Below are 25,166 nucleotides of genomic sequence, written 5' to 3'. Positions count from 1 at the left end.
TGGTGGAGTCAAGGACATTAAGAGTCACATTATAGATGTCAAGATACACCCGTATGTGGGAATTCCTCCGTCAATTTTGGGCACATCTGTGTTTTAAGGGCATAGATTGCCAATGTGATCTAGGGGTACATTCAAAACAGAGATGATATTGAGAACTGAAGATGGACATCCCTAAATTGTTATTGAGCTATGGAGTCAATTTGTCAGGAATTTAGTTTAAAGAAATAGTGCACTGCTCTCCATTTCTGTGCATGACCCAAACATTGACTACACATCCGACAGATATTACTGTTTTCCGCATACAATGCGATGAGCCAATGAAAGAAATAAGCTTAACAGGGTAGTTCTAATAAGTAACAAACTAAAACACTTCCAGTCAAGACCAAACAAGCATGGAAGGTACAACATACATTGTTCCCTCCTTTGTTGCTTGGTGTAAAAATGGCGACTGAGGAAAGAGAGGGGTGGGGAGCAGGATAGTGGAAATACTTACCTGTGTCCTGACTCGGTAAGTAAAGAACCTCTTTCAGTCTCTTGAAGCCGCAGCATCTTTTTCGAAGGGGCGTTTTTGGAGCAAACCACTGGGGAAGCAGGGAGAGCCCGATGGTGTGTAGGAAACTAAATCTATCTTCTTTAAGATGCAACACAGAATCAACGAAAGGCAAAAGACTGTATCACGCCGCAAGTGAAATGTTAGTGAAGAAACGTGTCAAGAACTTGTACCGTGGCGCAGCAGTCTTGTTACGTTTCACAAAAACACTGACGGACTGACAAGCAGTTAAAATACCAACTTGTTTTCAAGTGTTTTATTAGAAATGGCGAACATTCCCTTATGAAAGCATTATAAATGCTTTGCTGCAACAATGTACTTTGCTAGAAAGTCCTTCACTTTAGCGATGTGCATCATTTCTTTGATTGTGGTGTCCCGGTTTCTTAACTGGACCACTCCATTTTCAAGGGTGGTGTCGCTGATCAGAATGGTAAAGAGGACTCCCATCTCATCATACCTGCAGACAGAGAGAAACAGAATGAGTGACACACACCGGCAAGTGACATGGACGAATGCATTATCCTTGGATGTTACTTCACTTTCTCAATCTACTCGATTAATGGGCAATAATTCAGCAGGGATGCTGATAGCGTTTAGTTTCAAACCACATTTCCAACACTGCACTCGGAGGAGTTTCTGTAACTAAGGAGAAAAACATAATGACCTTTTAACTTTTGTAAGTGAGATCTGTACTCAGGGGATTCCCATGTAAGAACACTACTGCTGCAGTCTAAACTGGATGATGGCAGAGTGAAAGGAACCAGCTGCACACAAGAAATTACATTCAACAGTGTAATGGGTGTAAGAAAGGATGAACTGTGAGATACAAAGTTAATGGGAGGAGGAGGCTTTCTAGACAAAATTATACTCACAGAGGTGGACCTCATCACCAACTACAGTGTCCTGTTAAGTTAAAAAGCAAAAATATTTTTCCTTTTACTACCACCAGCTACCTAGAGCATTGACAGCCAATGCCAGCCAGTGCTGTGATAATAAGAGTCACTATAGACGAGGCCAAAATAAGTCAGATAGGCTTAGCACAAAGACAGCCAACACACGCAGACCAAGTACTTACACTTCACCTACTTTGAATGTAAACATGCACTGGGAAAGCCAAAAAGGTCTGGCATTCATGTGGTAGTGCTCGCAAACAGAGGCATACACAAGTGCAATGATGGTGGTACTGAAGGTGGTGGTAATGATGGTGTTAATTGGGTTACTTGTATATGGGGTGGCGGTAATGGTGCAGGTGGTAATGAAAATGGCACTGCTAATGGTAGCAGAGATGTTGGTCTTAATATAGATAGTAAAGTTGTTGCTGGTAATAGGTCGCATAGAACATGACAAAAAACTTTTAAAAAGTGTACTATATTAATGAAATTACAAACTAGAGATCAGGGTATGCATACAAAGAGGTTTGATGATGGAGTGTACTTTTCAGATGCTAAAAGGCTCCCATGTATTGCAATGCAAGATCTCAACAGGATGCAGAAGTATCAACCCCATCCAATCCCCCACAATCCCAATCGGACCAGGCGGTGGGTGTTGTCTCCAACCGGCACTTTGTCAGCTTGTGATGCAGATTGGGCAAACATGCATCCTATTGTGGCCTGGGCCACTACGAGCCTTTTGTGAAGAGCTTTGCTCCTCACTATTTAAAGTGAAGTAGCATGGAACATGACGCAGTGGCCAGGTTTGGTGGCCACCATCTTCAATCTTGCAAGAGTCGGAAGCTCTCGCAAGACTTGATTTAGTTGCACATGTATGAATGGAAGCCACTCCTGAAGTCAACCATTAGTCTATAAGGTTCTGCACTTGAGGAGAAGAGAAGAGAAGGAGAGTGTCCTGAATGCTGCTGTAAACTTGAATTAAGGATAACTATTGTTTGCAAGTTAATCCGTATTCTAAACAAATACATGCGAAACACCCAGAGTTATTGTCGAGAGAACCCTGAACTGCCTTGAAGGTTAGTTGCAATTAAGCTTTGACTGGTTGAAAAGACCCTTGAACATTACGCCTTTTGTTCCTCTAACTTAATATATACTCGTATCAGGTAATTTGATAACATTGATTAATAAAGAGGGGGCATTCATAACACATTTCAAGCAAGATACAAAGAGGGCTGGCTTAAGTGGAACTAACCAGCCTTTCAAATCTTAAAGTGCCATTTCTTATGGAAAGGAATGAACACAAGAGAGAACAGTTATTGTGAAATATGTAACTGGTTGAGAAACATAGCACTCCAAAATGCAAGTTATGTGAATGCATGAAAGAAGGTTTGAAGAAAGTTTGTGTATTTGGAGCTACCTTTGTACACTGAATTGCAAATGGCTAACATGGGTATTATGTCCTGACATGGATCACCAATAGTGATGCTCAGTTTCCAAGAACGGGGTGAGTTCATGTGCATCCCATTTCTACCTATGCTCCACACACATTCAACCACAGTTCCAAGGCTTCACACTTCTGTAAATATTGTTGGATAGCACAAGTGGAAAGAAGCAAAAGTGACCATCTAACTGCAGGATCTACTCCCCAGCGTCCCGAAACCTACCCCTTTCTACTTGCCACAATCCACCAGTGATCCTGGCTGCTAGAACAAGTTGTGGGTGGCAACGTGTTACACTCTTTGGTTATGTAAGCATCGGTGTCTCACAAGAATGATACACAAAACAGCCAATATGGATGAAGCCAAAACCTACTCTGTGTATATTTCAATAACTGTTAGCTATGCTGACATGACACTGGATTCAAACTAGCCTGGCTGATGTGGGGCGAGACTCCAAAACCGGTCCCAGGATGCTTGTTTCTGGTCCACAGACGACCTGGCCTGATGGTTCGGGCTGGACTGTTCCCATAGGGAGCAGAGTCAAGACTGATTTGCATATGGCTGGGTCCAAACTTGGGGGGGCATGGTGAGCAAAAGAACGATGGATTTAACCCAAATCCGGGACTGGGGGTGAGTGTGTGAAAGGTTTCAGCGCTTCGTTCATCATCCTCTTGTGTTACTATAATCCCATCACCTTAGCAACTGCTGTAAACAAATATTCACTAACTTTCAATTCTGAATTAAAAAAAGAGCATGATTATAAGACTATAGATAAAAGTACAGACAAAGCTGCACTGCATGCAGCTATTCCAAGGTCTATGTACCACCTCTCCTGTCCTGCCTGGGCTGGATTGATGCAGTCATGCCAGTGTCTTATGTGGAGCTCTCCTTAGTAAGCAGAGGGGGAGCAGCAGAAGGTGACTTTGGTGCTTGGCATGCCTATTCCAGCAGGTGGAACCTTAACAAAGGCAGATATAAGAAGGGATTGACTGAAGGCAAAGCTACAGGATTGTACATTCTAAAAACAGCAGACATCCACGTTCAAGATGGAAGTAAATACCCCGGCAGCATGATTCTTAATTACAAAGAGCCGACAGACTACCCACTAGCCAAAAATGCAATCATAGACTTTGGGGTATTCGGCCACTTTTGCACCTTCACATACATTTTCACTGGTGCTGAAGACCAGGTCCTAGAGGGCCAAATATGACTTACACAGAAGTATGACTACCAGAGGTCTTTGTTATTCCATGCTTGATTGTGAATGATAAACATGAATCAAGGCACTTCAAACTCACCAAAATACTCTAGATAGCCATATAGTAGGATGTGTTATAAAGGAGGTAAATCAGGGACAGGCAGGTGAGTCACCCTGCTGCAATTAACACTTTGTTGGGGGCATGGCCAAACAGATGAACATGGCGGATGCATTTTGGATCGCTTTGTCAAGCCACAATGAAATCGCCGACTCCTTGGGATTAAGAGACCAGGTGGAGTACACTGAGGTGGCACAAATACCCACATGTTGACATCGGGCAATGGCAGCTGCCTCGCCAGCCGGTGCAGTGACATTAGGACCCAGAGACACCATGGTCTGTCAGGCGTCTGGGGCAGAGGCCGCTTCCCTGAAGGATACATGGATTTGGGCCCAGCCGGCGCTCGACCCGCTGACCAGCATGCCCATAGCGTATCATAGCGTAGCATAGCGGCAGACACTACCGGAGGGGACGAAGCAACAGATCCTACCCTACATCACAGCCATGACAATGCACAGATCAGCAGAGCACGGGGCCGCCGTCCTAGCGCCTGTGAGAGAAGACGAGCCTCGCGCTGCCCTTCCTCCATATAACTGAAGCAGGCCAGAGAGCTGGCAGGAGGCCGATGGTCCCATGAGGACAGCCCACAGGGGCAGCATGCAGACCCCACGACTGAACATGCACAGCTCCCGGTGAGGCCTGCCGAGGAGTGAAGCATGCCTGATCCACTTGCAGGTCGAGGCTGGGGGCTGCGGTGCGACATGGAGATCCAGCTGCAGGTGGGAGAGCGGTGAGATAGATCCCTGAAATGGTGGGGGCTTGTAGCAGGTGATGCTCAGGCCCGCACCTTGCGGTGGTGTGGGGGCTGCGACACCGGTCCCTCCCCCCCCCCCATCGCTTTGTTGGAGCACACCAGACACCCGGAACGACCCTCTTGTTATAACCTGGGAGCCGCCTGCCCCGAAAGAGGGGCAAGAATGAGAGATCTAGCTTCTGCGGCCGCTTGGGGTCCCAGACCTGAATGAATGGCTGCGCCCAGGCCATGCAGGAGGGATGAGTTGGGCACGTGATGGCTGCCCCCTTGCCGAAAGACCTCCATCGGCTCACATGTCGTGGCTGGTTGGAAGGTGGCGGCGAACCCACTGGGAGGGGGGCCAGACAAGCGGAGCCGGTACTGGGCTAGGCCCGCTGTTGAACACCTCTGGTGGGAGACATGAAAAGACACATGCCCCCGCCACCATTAATGGAGTGAGGGACGTGGGTCTGGGAGACCTGGAACAGCTGACCCCAGCGGGAGCCTGCGGATGGCGGGATCCCTTGGCCCCAGCCACACAACGTTCAACTGACCTGGGACACAATACAGTGGCCGCCTCCACAATGAGCTGGCAGACGTCCTTGATGCCCCCTGGAGATCATAGAGCACCCTAAACATCAATGAGCCACAGAGGCGTCCCTGATGGTAGGGAACTGGGGCCGCAACATTGAAGTGGACCGGGGGTGCACTGAGGCCTGAGAACTGGCACCTCTATACTGACGATAACACCCATCTTACCTATAGGATAAAGGCTGAAACAGAGAGAGAAGGCACCCCAACACCACCACACTTCTCATGGGAAACAAAGTGAGTGAGAGCTGGAGCACAGAGGGATAAAGAACCCAATAACCTGACGGCACCGCCTGCAGGACACTGCCACAGAGAGATGGCTAGAGACAAACCCTCCACAGCAACCTCGCAAATCAAAATAGAAAAGTTTGGCAAGCAGGCTCAGCCTGATGGAGTGGGGGGGCAACAGGAAACACAAGGACGTCAAAAGAAAACCCTCCGAACTCGGCAATACTGCAAGCCATCAAGGACCTTTAGGACACGCCAGCGGGAAGCATGGGTAAACGTAAAATTTACCTCTTTTTAATCCGCCAAGTCCTGAGAAATACCACACAACAAGTTACGGAATTAGAAAGTCCCACAACACTCGTTTAGGAATCCTGCAGCAACATGTCAACCTCCTGGAGGCCCGCCTGGGAGACGTGGAGGGACAGTCCTGCTGCAATAACCTTTACATCGTAGGCATCCCTGAAGGACTGGAGTGATCCTCACCCATACCCTTCTTTACAAACTGGCTTAAAAAGTTGAATGCCCAAGACGGCTCTCTCAAACTGTTTTGTGGTGGAGCTGGCTCATCGCGCCCTGGCGGTGAAACCTCCTTAAGGAGCTCCTCCCTGGCCCTTCATTGCCAAGTTGTTGAACTTTGCTGATCACAATGCAATCCTCTGGGTGGCAAGAGAGGTTGGCTCCCTGAAGTATCAGTCGGCCCCCGTGATGGTGTTCCCTGATTATACTCAAAAAGTTCAGCAGCAACGGCGATCGTTCTTGGAGGTGAAAAGAAAGCTCAGAGCTATGAATATGAAATATATGTTGCTCTTCCCATCTAGACTAAAATTCCTCTTTCAAGACAGATTCTTCTTTTTCCATTCCCCCAAGGAGGATTGCGATTGGGTTGAGGAGCGCCCCAACCTCCGCAAATGAAGGGATCCTAACAGAAACGGTAGAGATGAACCGGGTTGGGGGGGGTAAGGAGACAAACAGTGGCCCAAGAAACCTGACGGGGATGGCGGACAAACCCAAGGAAAAGGCAGCGCCGTAGAGAGGGCTCTATCACTGGATTTGGCGGGGGCTCTGAGATACACATTGCCTCCTAAGTCTTAGATGGCGCACAGCTGCATGACTCGCAGGCCATTCCCTGACTCAGCCTTACAAACAGGCTAAGATGCAATCTTCATTATACTGCTACATGCTAATACCCCTACACAAGGTGCAGGCACACTCTTCTATAACACTTGGCCCATGTTAACCCAGCACTTTGACAGCCACTACATGTAGGAGGGGGGAGGCCTGGGGGAATGGAGGTATTGCTAGAGATGGAAGAGAGACACTCCAAAGGCGCATGACATGCACTTCCAATTGGTCAAGTATGGCGAGGGTAACATGGTTGGGGTGATGTTTCCTAGTTATAAATTATTTCACATGCCCTGATTCACTGATTCCCAAACAGAAGTAACAAACAGGATGATACAGACCCTCTGGACCCGTCTCATACTTAACTCACATAACGACCATGACACCCCACATGAGAGGAAGCACTAATATGACAGAGCCGAATTCCATCTCATTCCTATCTTGGAACGTAAATGGCCTGCTCAACAGGCTTAAATGAGGAGCAGTACTAAAATCAGCCCATCACCATGGGGCAGATGTCCTCTTGGTACAAGAGACACACTTAATGGGCAATAAATGCCCTTTCTTGGCTCGTCAAGGTTATAGCCAGGTCTACCATGCAGGATTCCACCAAGGTTAAAGAGGGGTAGCAATCTTAATTCACAGGCAGCTCCCCATGATCGTGTCCAAAGTGTAGCATGATAAAAGGGGCAGATACAGGGCATTCACCAGTTCCTTGGGGGTCTTCCTGCTCTCCGTTGTTAGTGTTACTCCCCCCCTTCTGTCCACATCGTCTCTGTCCACCTTGGGAGCACTCCAAAGTGAGATGCCACAGACATTCTGGGTGATGGGTGTGGATTTCAATGGGGTAAGTGACCTTGGCTTGGTCCGCTCTGGTTGCATACAGGGGAATGGCCCCACCCTACTATCGATATTCCTGGTTTACACAATGGCAATAGACATTTGGAGGGCTCACCATCCCCAAGAACAAGGTTACTCCTTTTACTCCGGGGCACACTACTCCTTCTCCAGATTGGATTATTTCATTGTTCCTCAACGTGAGGGCCATTGAGTGAAAAATACACGCATGATGGCATGGGCCGCTCAGACCACTTACCCCTGTTGATAGAGATGGAGTGACAGCCATACACTGGAAGGTAAATGGGTGGCTCCTACATGACGACGAATTCTGGGAAGCATGTAGAGCAATGGGCCAGGAATTCTCCTACACAAATCTGGGAACTGTTGACTCCTATTGGGTCATCTGGGAGGTGCAAAAGGCCACTCTAAGGGGAGGCATTATCAGTTTCACCAAGGGACGGCGAATTTGCCTCCATCATAAAATCAAGGACCTTGAAACAAGGGTGGTCTACCTATAAAACAATACTTAGACTCGCACTACAACAAGACTCTCCGGGAACCCCTCCATGCGCTATCGATTTTAAAGCAGGAACTCACTCAAGTAGTGAGGGAGGAGTGGATGGCAACCAAGAGCTGCGTTTACCAGTGGGGCTATAAGTCCGGTAGAACGCTACGCTGGCTCTAAACACTATGACAATCCGGCTCCCCCGTAGCATTCCTGGAAAAGAAAGATGGCACTCGGGTCATGGGTATAAGCCAGATAGCAGGGAAATTTGCGACCTATGCTCAACTCTATGCCTCTGAACTAGACAGCCTGCCTGATGACTTAGAGCAGTTTGTCACTGATGTACTATTGAAACAACTCCCACCCAAGGCCTGTGACTCCTTTGAAACAGAGGTGACTGATGAGGTGCGGGGGGAGGGGTAGCGGAAATTCAGGCCGGGAAGGTGCCCGGGGCCAACTGATTTCCAGCAGAATTCTGGCATCTGTTGTGACCCACCTCCGGTCCCCTATTGCTCAAAATATTCATAGAAGCTCTAGATCAGGGAGAACTCCCCCAACCGACCTCCGCACAGCAGAGATAGTGGTCATATCGAAGCCATGTCTACCAGGCACTCGCTGCAAGGAATTTAGGCCAATCTCCTTAATTAATTCAGAGGCAAAGATATGGGCCAAAGAACTAGTGGAAAGGTTGGTGAAAGTCATTCCCCTTGTGGTCCACCCAGATCAAACTGACCTTATGGCCAGAGCCACCAGACACAAATTCAGAGGGTTTATAATGCCGTACAAATGAGAAAGGACTTTCCAGGCCACCAGGCATTTTTGCTGGTGGACTTGCAGAAGGCATTTGACACAGTGGGGTAGGACTACTTGTTTGCCCTGCTCCATCTATATGGTTTTGGCCCTCACTTTATCGACTACATCTGCATCTTATATTTCCGCTTAAGAGCCTGGTGCGAGTTGGAGGTGCAGTGTCCGAGTGGCTTGAGGTTGATCTGGGAACCCACCAGGGCTGCCCTGTATCTCAGCTCCTGTTCGTGCTAGCCACTGAACCTTTGGCAGCGTGGGTGAGAGTGGATGCATTATACTGTAGCCTCCAGTGGTCTGAGGAGATGACGGACAGCCGATGTCCTGATGTTCCTGGATGATCCGGACTGAACAGGTCCACAAGCACTTCAAATACAACAGAATGTAGTCACTTAATCGGGACTATGCAAGAACAAAGCCAAACTGTCTATCCCTCCGACTGACAGCTACCCCCACCTTGCACGGTGGGATTTAAATACCTAGGGATCTTTGTCATCTCAAACAAAACTACTACGTTTAAACTTAATTTGAACATAAACTACTGGTTCTCCATACCATTGTCCTTGATGGTCTGCATAGCCACCTTTAAAATGGTAGCCCTCCCGAAACTGCTATATCAACTTCAAACTTCCCCTTCACAATTAACAGTTACTTCTTTGCGAAAGTCAATGGAATGTTGCAAAATCTGCTATGGAATGGCGAGACCCCACCAGTTTCTCTTGACAAATGTTTTCGACCAGGGTTTACGGGAGGCCATGCCACACCTAATATATGTTCCTACTATAGAGCGGCACACTTACAAGTCATAAATGAGTGGTGGTTCGAGGGCTTTGATGACCCAGTGTATGTCTTAGAGGGCTGGCTCCTAGGCCGCACTAATCTGCGCCACTGGCTCTACGGAGGAGCCGCCCGAGTCAAACACCCTCCGCTACCGACACAGTGCTCACGGTGTGGAGGGAGGTGGTGCGAGGAATGGGTTGGGCCTCCAAACGCACACTTGAGACCCCATTGTGGCATGGGACCAGACTCCCTCATGTCGCTGCTTTGAATGGATTTGTAGCATGGGACCTTATGGGAGTGTCAACACTTGAAGATGTCATGCGGAATGGGGTCTTGAAATCCTTTACGGATCTCCAGGATGAATACCATCTCCACCACTCCCAATTCTTTTGTTACCTCCAATTGCACCAGGCCCTAAAGCAATAATTACCAATGGACGGGAATGTCCCCGAATAATTCCTTCTGGAAGCTCAATTACTCCTAACCAATATAAAGAAGCACAAATTGTCGGACACCCATCGAATGCTGACCCGAAATGCACAAGACTGTAAGGCCCGGGTGAGGGTTGCATGGGAGGCAGACCTGGGGCCACTTGATGACGACGACTGGCTAGACGTGAAGGCAGTCCTGCATAAGGAGTTGATGGCCTCCCAATTCAGGCTTACTCCATTGAAAATCCTACACCACATACAATACACTTGCACTAGGCTACACCAAATAGGACCGATAAACACAGATCACTGCTTGAGATGCGAGCAGGAAGGAGGTGACCTGTTACATACCCTCTGGCAGTGCCCGTCCATCCAAAATTACTGATCGTGCATCCTGAGCACCATAGGAGAGGTGTTGGGTTGGCCAATCTCCAGGATCCCTAAACTAGTCTGAAGACATATTTTGACTCACACAGGGTTAATAGGTACCAGAAAGCATTGTTATGGTTGGACCAGGTGTTAGCTAAAATAGACATTCTCCAGCACTGGAAGTCAACCTCCGCCCGCCACTCACTAAGTGGACTACCAGCATGGACCATTGCACGGCCCTTGAACGGACGATTTATTAGGGTCGGGGTTGCTCACAAAAACACAGGAAGATATGGCAGGGGTAGGTCGAGCACAGAGGTATCTCACTAGATCCCTGCCCTGCTCCACCATGGGCTTTAAACAGACACTATCGGGCAAACACAAGGGAGCATGAGGGGAGCCAACAGAATCCCAGTACATAATTCTGCTCCCAAGTAATTGTGTGATGAGAAATGAATTGGCAACAGGTGGAGAAGCCGTTTGTTACAACTTCAGGGGGGGCTGGGAGGTGGTGTAACTTTACCCTATGTTCCTTTATGTACTTGTAAACTGAATGTGTGGATGTTTACCGCAAAAAACAAAGGGGGTTATTACAACTTTGGAGGAGGTGTAAGTCCGTCCCAAAAGTGACGGTAAAGTGGCGGATATACCACCAGCCGTATTACGAGTTCCATAGGATATAATGGACTTGTAATACGGCTGGTGGTATATCCGTCACTTTACAGTCACTTTTGGGATGGATTAACACCTCCTCCAAAGTTGTAATAACCCCCTCAGTGTTTTAAAACACTTTGGGGGTGATTCTAAGTCTGGCGGGCGGCGAAGGCCGCCCGCCAGACTTCCCCCTCCAAAATACCGCTCCGCGGTCGAAAGACCGCTGAGGGTATTTTGGGTTTTGCACTGGGCTGGCGGGCGACCGCCAAAAGGCCACCCGCCAGCCCAGTGCAAAACTACCTTCCCACGAGTGGGAAGGTGCGACGGGTGCAGTGGCACCCGTCGCGAATTTCACTGTCTGCAATGCAGACAGTGAAATTCTTTGTGGGGCCCTCTTACGGGGGCCCCTGCAGTGCCCATGACATTGGCATGGGCACTGCAGGGGTCCCCAGGGGCCCCACAACAACCCATACCGCCATCCTGTTCCTGGCGGGCGAACCGCCAGGAACAGGATGGCGGTATGGGCTGTCAGAATCCCCATGGCGGCGCAGCGAGCTGCGCCGCCATGGAGGATTCAAATGGGCAGCGGAAAACCGGCGGGAGACCGCCGGTTTTCCACTTCTGACCGCGGTCAAACCGCCGCGGTCAGAATGCCCAGCGGGGCACCGCCAGCCTGTTGGTGGTGCCCCCGTCATTTTAGCCCTGGCGGTCTTGGACCGCCAGGGTTAAAATGACCCCCTTTGTCTACTTTCCACTTTTGATTACATCAGGAAGGTGCAGCTGCTCAGTACTTGCTCATCTACTGATTAACTTAAAGAAAAAGACTTAAAAGCATGTTTGTTTTACAACAGTGGTTAAAATGGACATGCATTAGCCAGATGAACTATTCCGTCATCCCACATAGAGTTGGGTGCCAAGATCTTTTCTCTCTTTTGTCATGCGCTTGTAACTAAACTTCACTCGCACTTCATGTGGCCCCATGGCTGCAGGAAAAGATGTCCTGCAAGTTTGGGACATTTTTCTGGTAATGCTTATTGAGCCGCTAAATGGCAGATGTGAAGCATGCCCTCAGATGAACTTTAAATGGGCTCTTCCAGATGCATGGCCTTTGGGGACATACATTCAAACCTGGATACATGTTAGTTTACAAATGGCCTTGTAAAAAAACACAAGCATTGCCCGCCCATTACCTTTCAGGACAGGAGAATATAGTAGGTTTTGCTCAGTACCATTCTAGGCCTGCTTTTCTTACTTTCAATGGGCGGACTTTTTTTTCTGGGAACAGACATAATTCAAAAGTAGGTAGGTAAGATTTGATTGTATAATTTATATTAAAAATCAATACAATATCATAAATAACACCACAACTTAATTGATCCCAGAAGTATAAATGGCATTTCCAATCATTCATTAACCATTGTTAAAATTCCCGGTAATAGTAATATGTACACGGCACCTAGAACAGTTTATTTAAGCAGGGCCTTAAGGCGAGGCCCCACCCGTGAGCAAAATTTGGTTAGACACCCAAAAGATGTATAGGAACTCCCATTAAAACAGAATTGTGTAATGTCTTTGAGTGTCCTTATACCCACTTGAAGGAACAGGTTTCAAAAATGTTTTCCTCATGCCCAGTACTGAGGGGCATAGACAAAAGATATGCTCTACTGTTTCTGGAGATAAAGTACACAAGCAACAGTCTATTATTGTCCCCAGGTTTGTTTCAAGATCCCTCACACTACAATAAGAGAATATGCTGAAACCTGAAACGTAAAAAGGCTTTTTTGCCCATGCATTTAAGGTGGAGTCTACATACAATTGCCTCTTATTATTGAAAGTTGCAAACGTATAATGAAAATGCGTTAACTTTGTTACAGTGAGGAGATCGCTTTCATACGATATTGCTTTCATCTTCTTTTTGATGAGTAATTTCCGGGTAAAATTAGGTATTTCTGCTAAGGTTTTTATTGTTGGAAGCTGGAGATTTCCAGATAAAAATTGCAGTTCCACATCCATTGCAATCAGTCGGGCTCCTGTGTGCAATTCAAGATCTTCTCTAATTAGACCCTTTCCAAAGATGCAGTGATTTGACAGTCACATAAATAATTAATTGGATTTATATAATTTGAAACTGTTAGCTGAGTTTAGCAGAATTCTAGTCTAACCATTGTGTGAGTGCTCGAAGATCGTAAGTTAAAAAATATTCTTAAAATCTGAATTAAGTCGATGTTAAAAATGTCCATGACTTGTTTATTGAATACAATTGCCCCATATAAAATGACAGGATACACTTTCAATATTAGCACTGTTACGGGTGGACCCATAGCAGCCCCCCAGTATAAATGTGTAAAATGTGCACTGGCTGTAGCAATGGATTTAAGTCTGTTCCTAAATGCAAATGCAACAACCGTACACGCTTAAGGTCATATGTCACACCTAGGTATGTAAGTTCCATGGGCTGTTCAACTGCATTCTGCTACTGCAGGGTATATCTTGACTAATGGTTTCCAAATTACATTATTTTTGTTTTGATATAGTTAATTTGCAATATATTCTCTGCACTAAACTCTTCCAATCATTTTAGCTGTTTTGGAGGTCAACATGACTCATTGAGATTAAAACAAGATCATCATCAAACATTAAATGTGAGCATTTCTAGTTGCCAAATTTAGAGGCAGTCCACCACTGTAACTGAGCAATGGAGTTAGGTCAGCAATGTAAAGTGCAAACCTCAACGGTTCCAATATACAGCCTTGTTTGAGTCCGTTATAGATTGGCGTCAGACTATCGCCTATTTAACTACACTTGGATCCAAGTGGCAGTATGGAGGTCAACAGATAATTGTAAGAAAGGACTGCTGATTTCCCTTTGAGGCAATGTTTGCCATAGTCTATACCTTAAAACCCTACTGAAAGCAATGGAAAAGGCTATTCAAGTAAATCTACGTTTTTCATCAGAAAGAGTAAAAGGGTCAAAATTCTGATCTCCAGATGAGGTCCATGATGTTTCAGAAACACTCCCATAAAGAGATTCAATAAAAAAATCCCATTTACGATACAGTATAAGATGGTGTTGAAACTACATTGCTGTAGGCCCAGTGCTATCAGTGGCCAGAATTTGTGATTATTCTTGGTTTCAATTGCCATGTATAATGCAACCCAACAGTTAGCCCAATATTTTCCTCATATTTGGCAGGTCCAATTTTTGTTCTCTTGTTTTAGTCTTTATATGTATTCAGAGCTAGCCTTCAATTTCTTCATGATTCGCAGTCGTTTCCTAAATGCCAATTTTCATTAATAATCAGCCTGTCAATGAGATTGCATCTTTGAAAAAAAGGCAGCCCACAGTAAATTCCATTTCGCACACCAGTTTACACCTTGCAGAGGTCACTATCTTCAAGTTGCTTCCAGTTATTATGCAGATTAATATCCATGGCTTGAGAAATAGACAGAGGTTCATGGTCGCTCTCAGGTTGGTTAACAATATGAAAGTCTGAACATAAATGAAAAATTGACACATGAATCAGAGTATAATCAATGACTGTGGTGTTATCTGCCTATTTAAATGTAAATTCTGCAGGTTGATCTGTGCAAAATCTACTTAATTTTTGAAAAGCCCAAGTTCCATAGTGCACTGTGGATGTGGTTCCCACTGAACGAGATAGTTGCTTGCTGCTGTGGAATATGATAGTTATCATCTTGTTCTTCTAAGCCAGAGTGGTTACTATCTAAAAGCAAGTTTATATTAAAATCTCCGGTTAAAAGAAGGAAGTCTTACAGAAAGTCAATTATTATTTCCAATTGTGATAAAAATTGTATTATATGATTTCTGCCTTTATAGATTTCTGAGTATATAAATGTTCACCAATGTAAAATATCTATTATCATTGAATCTGAAGGAAATTGCCACAAAGAATTTTGATGCCTGAATAGTTTTGACTCTTGACTTTTAAATCATCCCTTGCTAGTGTTGCAAGTCCTCCACTTGCTCTGCCTCTAGTTGACTTGAATACTGCCAATCAAACATGCAATAATTTGAAAAAAGTAGCTGGAGTACACCCAGTTTTCTGGTAGGCAGATAATACGGAACATGATCAAAAACTGATTAGATCATTTCCATTCATTCTGAGCTGTCTGCTCAGAAGGGCTATATTCCATTAACACAATTTTAAGGACTCCTGGGGTCAAATGTTTGGGTCGACTGCATGTTAGGAAGATGGCAAAAGGCAAGCAGGCACTCCGCTAAGAGTTTTCCAAGTTGGCCAAGCCCTTCTGTGTGCAATTCCATCCAAGAAGATAACTTCTCTTGCAAATGAACTTCCATTAGCAATTTTTATCTTTAAATTATCCATAGCGTTTGATTTGACCAGATTTTTTTTTCCTGTGGTCTCTTCTAACAGTATCTCTGTTGAAGTAGGTACACTGCCTGTAAGAAGCACGTTTCTCAAGATACATAGATATTCCTCCTGCTTGACCAATCTGAGCATGATACCCCACTCAGAAAAATGATTTCCCTTAGACCAGATCAAGTTTGTGATCTCCATGTTGTATCAACAGAAGAGCATAGATTTTGCTTAAATACTATGCTCAAATCCCCAGAAGTGACTCATTTCAGATCTACAAAGGTAGATAACAGTCGTAGAATATTTTGACGGTTCAAGATGTCATATTTGCCTTTAGATTGATATGGAGGACAAAAGTAAATTTGGGGCCTGACTGTGGCAGGTTTACAGCACTCATTCGAATTGTTTTTCACAAGCCCACAGTTTGAATTAAATTCATTTTCTGCATTGTTGATACCCATGCAGAGATGATCCTGGAGGACCTAATAGACTGTACAGAAATACGATCTGAAATGGACTCTAGTTGTTGGGTCAGTACTCTTGAGTCCTCAATCATGTGACCCTCTTGGATTGATGGTGTGATTTTTAGATTGCTAACTAATTTCTTAACTTCCTTGGCTATTCCCAAAAGGATAATTATTCCTGGAGAATATGATGTCTTGTCTGAGGCAACTTGTAGAACTGGGCCTACTTCTGAAGCTATTTCCTAAAACAACTGAGTAAGGATGGGCAACACATTTCTTATTACGGATGGTGACACATTCCAGTACCAATTATAGAGGGTATCTCACGTTTATGGTTAACTACTTCCTCACTCTTTTAGTTGGAGATAATCTTTCACTTCACATTCTCTAAAACAAATAAAGAACACTTTAACAGAAGGGTTGTTAATCATTGGCTTATTTTCTAAATTTGATTTCTTACTTCGTTTTCTCAGCTTTTTAAGGGTCCGCTTAATTATATATTTTTCAAACTCCTCATCATTCTGTCCATTTCTTAGGTCAGTTTCATCTGTATGTGTCTACAATAGGTCTTCCACATTTGCCTGCTTCATATCTGGGGGAGTATTGGTAGATTTTAATGTATTAAGGTCCTGCTCAGTTGACCTTAGCAGAGTTGTTGCTGTGATGTTTATTACTTATTACAGTAAGTGGAGCGTTATTTGATTTGATGTGACTAACATAGTTTCTGCTTAAACTTCCCTTTTTCTGCCATGGGCTTATCGAACTTCCTCCAATATAATCTAATGACTGAAACATTTGAGTTAAATGACCTTCTATCTTGTTTGGGAATAACTGTAATAAGTCAATAATGTCCTCTATTCTCAACAGTGATTTCAAGGTCTCTAAGAGGTAATCCAAGCTTTTTTATGGATGCCCTGAGGGAAAACAAGGGTTGCTTCTTTCAGTTAGAACGTTTGACACTGTTGCTATATCCTTAAGAATGATTGTTTGTTTATTGAGTATAACAGATTGACTTATTAGGGAACCCAAAATGTTTTTCAAAGTTTTACTAACAGTGCCCATTGCTTCTAGAACAAGTAAAGTGAGTGATGTATTGTTGTCATCAGACTCCCGAAGATTTAATTACGCCTTTGCCAGACACATATTAATTTAGTCACTTTATTTGACAAAATTATCAACTTTCAATAGAATGTCTGATCTCTCCAAAGGGTTGTTTGAAAAATGTAACCGCGAGGACGGGATTCTGGAGGCTCCTAATGATTCTCTGCTATAAATTGAGTCTGTTTCATAGTCGGAAAGTAAGCACTGACCAGTAGCTGCCACATGGTTAATTTGTGTTGTAGTTAATATAGCATTATTAGGTAACTTCGGATTGATACTAGTACATCTATACTGGTTGCTTTTCCTACAATAAATGGATGATTGTCTATTAGACTTTTTCTGCAAGTTCAGCAGGTTGAGACCATGTTCACAGAAAAACACTCCTCTACAGAACTTTGCTTTAAAACATTTTGTGTTTTGGGGCAGCCGTAAACAATAGGACTAGGATTTGATCATGTGCTTCTTCCATGTCAGGGTGAATATCAGCAATTGTGTACCCTTTCTGTGTTTTTCTGGCTGAATAATTTTAAAAATTTTACATTTACACAAGAATCCAACGCCGGATAAAAAGATCTGGTTTTCATTACGAGCTCCTCCGGTTAAAGACAAAGACCTTCACGTAGGCAACGCAAAATTTAATGTACAAACCTCTTAATGACAGAGAAATGATGGATAGATAAGTTACGGCAAGCTAAATTAAATGCTAGGTTCGTGAAGAAGCTAATTAAATCCATTATCTTAATATATCTTGTGTATCAAAACAGAGTCTGTTCCAGTACAACACCAGAGGATAATGGTGCTCTTTTTAAAAGTGTACTATGCACTGTACATTTGTTGAACCACTCAACCCCCGCCCCACTCATTCCTGCCCACCTCCGGGCCGCCTTCACATGATAGACCTCCTACTAGCACACCTTTGGCTCAACCCCCTGCCCCAGCCCTGCCCTTGATTTGACCTCAATGGTATTACATCTTCCCAACCCGCCAGCCCTGTGCCACACTCCGCATTCTCACTGGTGAGTCTCTGCCACAAGCGTCAGCAGTAGGCAGGCAGAAGACCCCCTTAGCAAAGATGCTGACTGAACCTTGGGCAAATGCCAGCAGATAAGAACGCCAAGGCCGACCTTAGAGCAGCAGAAAGGCAGACAGGCTGCAAGGCCTGAGTGCACCTGTGCTACAATCCTCCTCAGCAGTCTCCGTTGTATGTAGTGGGAATGGCTCTGTTCTCATAGTAGGTCACAGAATGTTTAGAAAAACATTTCTAAATATTACAATACTGAGGAAGTGGACAGTTTTTCAAAACTCCTTTATTAATTAACAATTCATCTTCAGAGTTTGTGCCTAATTATAAGTTTGGCAGTCTGACTTTTGGACTGCCATGGTGGTGGTCCTTTCAAACAGCACCTGACCAACAGTCGTAGGACCGCCATATTACGAGTTCTAAACAGGGCTGGAGTGACTGGCAGGCGGAGGCCTCGGGCAGTACAATGGAGCTACTGCAGGCCATGCTCTCCTACCTGTCGGCACGATGGGTACCCTGTTTCCCATGCACCATGCCATGCATGGGACACAGTGCACCTCTTAACCCCAAATTCTTTGGGGGGCCCTGCCTTCCTCTCCCCCTCCATGTGGCCGTATTCCCTGGGGTCCCCCGTTTTGGGCTCCTCACCTGCCGGACCACGAAGCTTTCCAGGGTGGTGGATTTTTCAATGAAAACTTGGCAGTCCAGCAGGTTGTAATAGCTATGGCGGTCCCGATGCCATGATCGGAAAACACTGACCGCCGCGGAATCCGCCAAACTGACTAACAGTCAGTATGGCAGGGCCGGGGGACCGCTGACAGTCTTTTGGCGATCCCATAGCCAAACTCTTAATACAGCGACTGGATCGCCAGAGTTGCGGTGGTTGGACTGCCACTGCCAACATGGCGGTCCACGGACCGCCAAACTTGTAATGAGGCTCATAGTCTGCAGCTTCCAAGACTCAATCCAGAGTGCTGGTGGATCATGTTAGTTTTCATGAAGGGCAAAAAGGCTTGTAACCTTCTAGCATCAAGAACGAGATGTATATTCCCTTCTGCCCAAAGCTTTGTATTGGTGATTCAAATATACAGATGAAAACAATTGAAGGTATGACATGGTATTGCTATGACATGACTAAAGAACAGGAATCATCTCTTGTCAACCTCAAATTTGAAAGGAATGAGGCTTAGTGCAGATGAGGCTTTTTCTAGATGACAGGTGTGTTTAGGGAGCTATAACACATGTGCCAGCTGCTAGAAAGAATACTAAAAGAGTGGAATTTGTTTTTGACCCCTAAACATTTGTGGTTAGAAATCTAGTACAAAAAACACATTTTACCCCATACATTTTAGTATATACTTTCAATTATTACTTAGAATAAAGCTGTTCCAGAGAGGTATGCGTTGTTTCCAAATATCCAGGCCATACAGAAACTCTATTTTCCAACAGTTCTCTGAACAGACCTTGACAAACCTGTCATGAGAGAAAGAAAAAGTGCATAAGCTTTATTTTCCTTTAATCTTGATAGTGTCCACAAACCGAGATAAACAACATTGCATATTCAAAGCCCAAGATACAACCTCAGATGTGAAATCACATTGTTCAGATAGAAATAAACTTACTTAGAAAATTAACTTTGTGCCCAAGATCCAAAAAACGAAGGGATCCTGTATAACACTCCCTGGGCCCAGGTGCAGGTAAACAACACTCTATTCACACACCCTTTCTCATCGGGAGGAGCATCCATTAGAAATGTCTACTATCACCCTCCTTTATGTCCTGGCCATCAAGCCCCAAGCCAAAGACAGTGAGATACTGAAGACTGTATCTCGCTATACAAAAACTATATGCGCCTTCATCTTCGATATCCCAAATGGTTGGGACACAGACTGATGAAAATTCTAGACTTATATGGAGTGGCCTCGGGGCTCTTATTCAAATGGGGAAATCACCTCTTGTGCCAGGGCAATGCAAAATTTGATAAGGCACTGGCAATCTAAACCACGTGTCCAAAGAGACTATTTTATTATTCTTGCGTACACAAATAAAACAAATTCACGTAAATGCTGGGAACTTAATATGGCCCCTCGAATTGAGAAGATGCTGAAAGACATGCAGGTTTGGGGCACACTGCTCCTCTCAATACTGTGGTGAGATGCCTTATTTAAAATGACCATCCTCCCTAAAATGATTTATGTACTCCAAAATTACCCTAAGAGATGAATTCCTTTACAACGAAACACGCCCACATATATTAATTCCTCTGGGATAGCAAACAGGTAACAGTGTCATTTGAGAAATGCGTACAAAAAAAAAAAGACAGTGACATAGGTCTGGGTGCAGCTGACAATCAAGTGTATTACTATGTAGCCCAACTCCTTATTACCAATGATTGGACTGATATAACCTTACCCATCACCCAGAATGTGAACTCCTAGAAGGCAATACTTTAATAGGCTTTTTGTTCAACTCTATATTTTCGAGCATACTTCACCCAAGTACTAGGGTAAGCGTGGACTGCTAATGCAAAGCTCTGCAATTGATATTCCGGGACTGCAAGCCCACACATAAAACTCCATTATGGCAAGGTACATAGTTAGCACACAGTTCAGTAGATAGACTTCCAGGCCTGGGGCCTGAATGGAACATGTGGGGAGAGGACTACCTGGAACTGTTCAAAACTCTGAAATAGGTCTCTGTACTTCATATCTCCCAATCCTATCTATATCTAGAACTACGGCATGCCTTAGGATCACACAGACTAGACTTGCAGCTACTCCGCAAATTAACCTAATAGGAGGCAAAATTGACACTGGAGCTCCAAGGTAGGAAATTATTATCCTGAATTTGCAGATCGCTGGTAATAAACACCCAAAACCCCTTTAAGGACCACTGCATACATTGGGAGCTAGCCGAAGATGAGTAGAGAGAGGCAAACATGGCTCCCAATGAGGCTGTAACATCTGTCTCCCTAAGCCTTACACAGTGTAAATAATTAAATCATTTCATACAATACACTACAGTTTAGAGGGGCTATGGTAGATGGACAAAAGCCTTAATGGAAACTGCTTGAGATGTCACACCGGAGTGGCGACCTACCTACATGTAATATGGGACTGGCCTATAATCTGAGAATATTGGACAAAAGTTCAACCTATGCAAAAAATAGCAATGGGCTGGGCATTGACTCTTACTTGGAAATTGGTGCTCCAGGAGAGTATGGATGCACTGGGTGGCCCTCCAAGCTCCTGTACTATTTTTTTAATTTTTTTAATTGTGGTGCTTTCACAAAAGTATATTCATCAAGAATGGCTTATTCTAGTATAATATGTTCTGGATAGGGACTACCTTAGTGGTCTACCAGACCTTATATCATCACAAAAAGAATTGAAATAAGAGACAAGATGGAAGACCTATTGCTCATTCATCCTTTTACTGATTTTGGTTGGTTAGTGGCTGTGAAACTCTGCATGTAAGGAAAGATTAACTCTTTGTCATCCTTAGCATCATGTATTAACCAGAGAGCTGATCCTTAAAGCCCTACTGGTTCTGAATGCCATTGGCTAGTGAGGGGAATTCCTACACCCAAAATGGTCACCATATCAATGTGATGACACAGTGGCCATCTTAGATGAGGGCATTCCCCTCAATCTCAGGGATGAACCTACACTTAACTGAGCACAACTGTTTTATTTCAGTTGTCCGACTATAAAGAGAGAGTTTGCACTCTAAAGCTATAACTTGTCTAATAATAAATTGGAACATTTATAGCTAGAATGGAATGACTGCAAGGAGGAGTCAAAGTCAGGTGTCCTCTTGGCCACAGTAAGGCGAAGGGTATAACAAACTCCTAAATTTGTTAACATCGAGGGGGTATACTCTAAGTGGGGAAGGCCCTGACTTCTGCTCCAATTTCATCACATAGGGGTATTACCTACTATCATCTTCATCAGACCCAATTTTTGGAATGTGATGAAATCCAACTCCCTAAAACAGTTTGCTTTTTAAGCTCCAATGTGGGATAACCTTTCACTACAATTCCAAGGGATATCTGTGAAACAGTGTTGGCTTCAGGATGTTGTAACTGGTGCTGCTGTACTGGTTGTCATGTCGAGGGGGCACCCTTTTTGTGACAGGCTGAGGCAAGACAAGAGCAGCCTGCAGAAATCTGGGTGTGCCCAGACGTTTTTAAGGGATATTAACAACCGCATGATAACTCTGGTGGTCAGTGTACTTGATAAAGAGATGATTTTTCAAGTAACAGTTTTAACTCATGATGAAGTAGCATAGATAGTTAATGTTCACCCTGCAACGCACTACGTATAACACGGAGAACAAAGATTTTTATTTTATGTAGATGCAGTGGTCTACTGCTTTTGTCACAGAGATCCTTTTGACACTTGGAATTTTTAAGTTACAATACCTCTAATACAACACATTGAGCTGTGAACTGGTATCACAGCGCTGCAAGCAAACTGCAATGCAGAGAACCTTATTGTTTCTTCCTCAATCTTTAGTTATTCTAAGGTTGCTAAAAAGGGTTAATTTCAGTAGTACAATATTATTAGCATGGCACCCCCAAACATTGTGTTGCATTTCAAAATCTAAGGCTATGGGACAGATTTATTAACACTTTGTACCAGGTTTGCATCACTTATGTAATGCAGACCGGAAACAACGTGTTTTGGGATTTACTTTGAAGAGCAAATCTTGAATTTCTTTCAACAGAAGCACTAAAATATAATGTAGCACTAAAGGCTCCTCTGTGCCAAGGACGCGTACCGTGGGTGGTACATGGATTTTCCCATGTTTCCACCAATGGATTTTGATGCTAAACCCTATCCACTAACATCAGTTTATCGGGATTTGCATTAAAAGTTAAGCCTCCTCGAGGAAAACAAAGATTTATTTTCTCAAAACCTTCCCACCTTAGCATATGTGCTGCACCACACAGCACACATACAATGTGGCAAAGTATTAAACTTTGTCAAACCGCAGATTTTTGTGGTACTCTTCCAGTATAAAAACCTATGCTTGAGATCATGTCCACAACCTTGCACTGTAGAAGCAAGGCAGCCTATAGTCCTCCAGGGTTAGAGGAGTTCGTAACAGCACCATATCTCACTAGTAATAATGCTGTACTGCTCTCTCCTTTGCACTCAATGCAGCAACTTTGGTTATTGCTCTGCGTGAAAACTTAATAAATCTGCCCCTCCATTTCCCAAGGTCAAGCACTTGAAACATATAATACCTACCAGTATAGATGACATGTAACTCCTACAACTTGTGACCCTTACTGTCTTAATTGACATTTCCTATACATTCTTACACACCTGTATGACTCATTGACCCTGTATAATGTTTGTGATATAAAGAGCTCTGACACTGGGATGAGTAGCGCTATAAATTACATAAATATGACAGAGGGCTAATTCGAGATGAGGAACACCTCTGGGTAGGGGCACTGATCAAAATCACTGAAAGAGGTAATGGAGGGGTGCACTATAAACGCTAAGGTCAGCCCTGTTTGAAAAAAACAAAGAATAAGAAATTTATTCTTTGTCTCCTCTTATAATAAAAGGAAAGTTGGTGCCTTTGCTAGATTTAAAATTGTCATGGTCTATAAAACTTTGACATTATCTCATAGTTACGACAGAGTATTTCCGTACTAATTTGTGACTTATGACTTATGTATACAATCCTCCCATCAAGGTATATGGCTTTAAAATTCAGCATCTCCTCAGGTCTCCCTTTCTTAAGCATGTTATAGATTCTTTAACCTCCCTCAAAACATGAATTTGCACAGTCTATTACTGGAGGCCTCCCTTCCAATCAGTGGGACTCAACTACTCCCTTCTCTCCCCACATAGGCACAGTCCCGATCAGCGGTCAAAGTGCATTAAAAAAGTATGGAGATTGTGATGATGCATGCAGTGGGGGCGGGGTCAGTGAGCATGGGGGCGAGGCCAAAGGTGTGGCTAAAATATATAGTGACAGAAAGCACTGTAAATATGATAGTCTTTATTTTAAGCTTGCATTACCCACAGTATAAGATAGACTATTACAAAATATACAAAAAGGTTTAAGATAAAATGGTGCTTCCAAAATTTTGATTTTAGTAATACCCAGACTGTAGCTAATGCATTTTTCTATTACTGTCCCTTCAACACCTCCAGGTGCAGTAAGTGCTATATACATACAATTACAATTAAAAGCAAGCACTTCCCAGCTCAGTTGTTAACTCCTTGCACTACCACTTAAAGAATACATTTTTGTCATCACACCATTTCAATTAATTTGATCAATTAAAGCCAGTACGACTCTCAAGCACCATTTACATTTGCAGATTACCCTTTACATTTGCAGATTACCCTTCACATTTGCAGATTAACTCATATTGCACATTTGCATATCTTTCAGGCAAGCAGACACCCTGGCAGGAAGGATTGTTTAGCTGTCTGCCTGGCTTTGGTTTCACAGCACAAGAGACTCTCTGAATGACACTTCAGTTGAGAATTTTAAACTATCGGAATTACCCGTCCTGGAAAGTTTGTCTTTTTACAAAAAGTAGGGGAACGGTTTTCCATAAATCAAAATAGTTTGGGCATGTCGTACCCATCCGATCCTGCCCACTTTGACCACCCGTCCTGAAGTCTCCTGTGAAGCAGATACGCAAGGTATCAAATATTCTTCCTCCCACCAAAGCAGCTTCCCTCGCTGTTTATTCGACCCACCGTTCTCTTCTATCTGACCCAATTTGACTGTGAAGCAGAAAAACAGGTTATCAGGTATCCTTTCACCCAAGAAACAGCCTTTCCCTCGCATGACCTGACTGTGGGCTCTTTATAGGTCACTGGGAAGAACAATCCCATCTCTCTTAGAGCCGTTATAAATTCCCAACAGTGCTTGGAAGCAAGAACAATCCCTCTTCCTACTCGGGCCTCTCACTGGTTCCCTAGTGTTATCCCACTTTTGAAATCCTGCCCCCT

At 44.2% G+C, this 25,166-nt stretch overlaps 1 protein-coding gene across 2 annotated transcripts in view; it reads right to left on the bottom strand.

Moving 5' to 3' along the window:
* Positions 1-791: 791 nt before the first annotated feature.
* POLG2 (DNA polymerase gamma 2, accessory subunit) overlaps positions 792-25,166 on the bottom strand; it is a 176,772-nt gene continuing 152,397 nt past the window's right edge. For both annotated transcript variants that reach the window (XM_069199924.1, XM_069199925.1), the window contains exons 8-9: positions 19,550-19,650; positions 792-1,007 (exon numbers count right to left, since the gene is read on the bottom strand). In XM_069199924.1, the coding sequence (XP_069056025.1) occupies positions 842-1,007; positions 19,550-19,650 (267 nt within the window). In that variant the 3' untranslated portion in view covers positions 792-841. The remainder of the gene's footprint in view (positions 1,008-19,549; positions 19,651-25,166) is intronic.

This window comes from Pleurodeles waltl, chromosome 7 (assembly GCF_031143425.1).
Source record: "Pleurodeles waltl isolate 20211129_DDA chromosome 7, aPleWal1.hap1.20221129, whole genome shotgun sequence".
Classification (NCBI taxonomy): domain Eukaryota; kingdom Metazoa; phylum Chordata; class Amphibia; order Caudata; family Salamandridae; genus Pleurodeles; species Pleurodeles waltl.
This window is presented reverse-complemented; position numbering and strand designations above follow the sequence as displayed.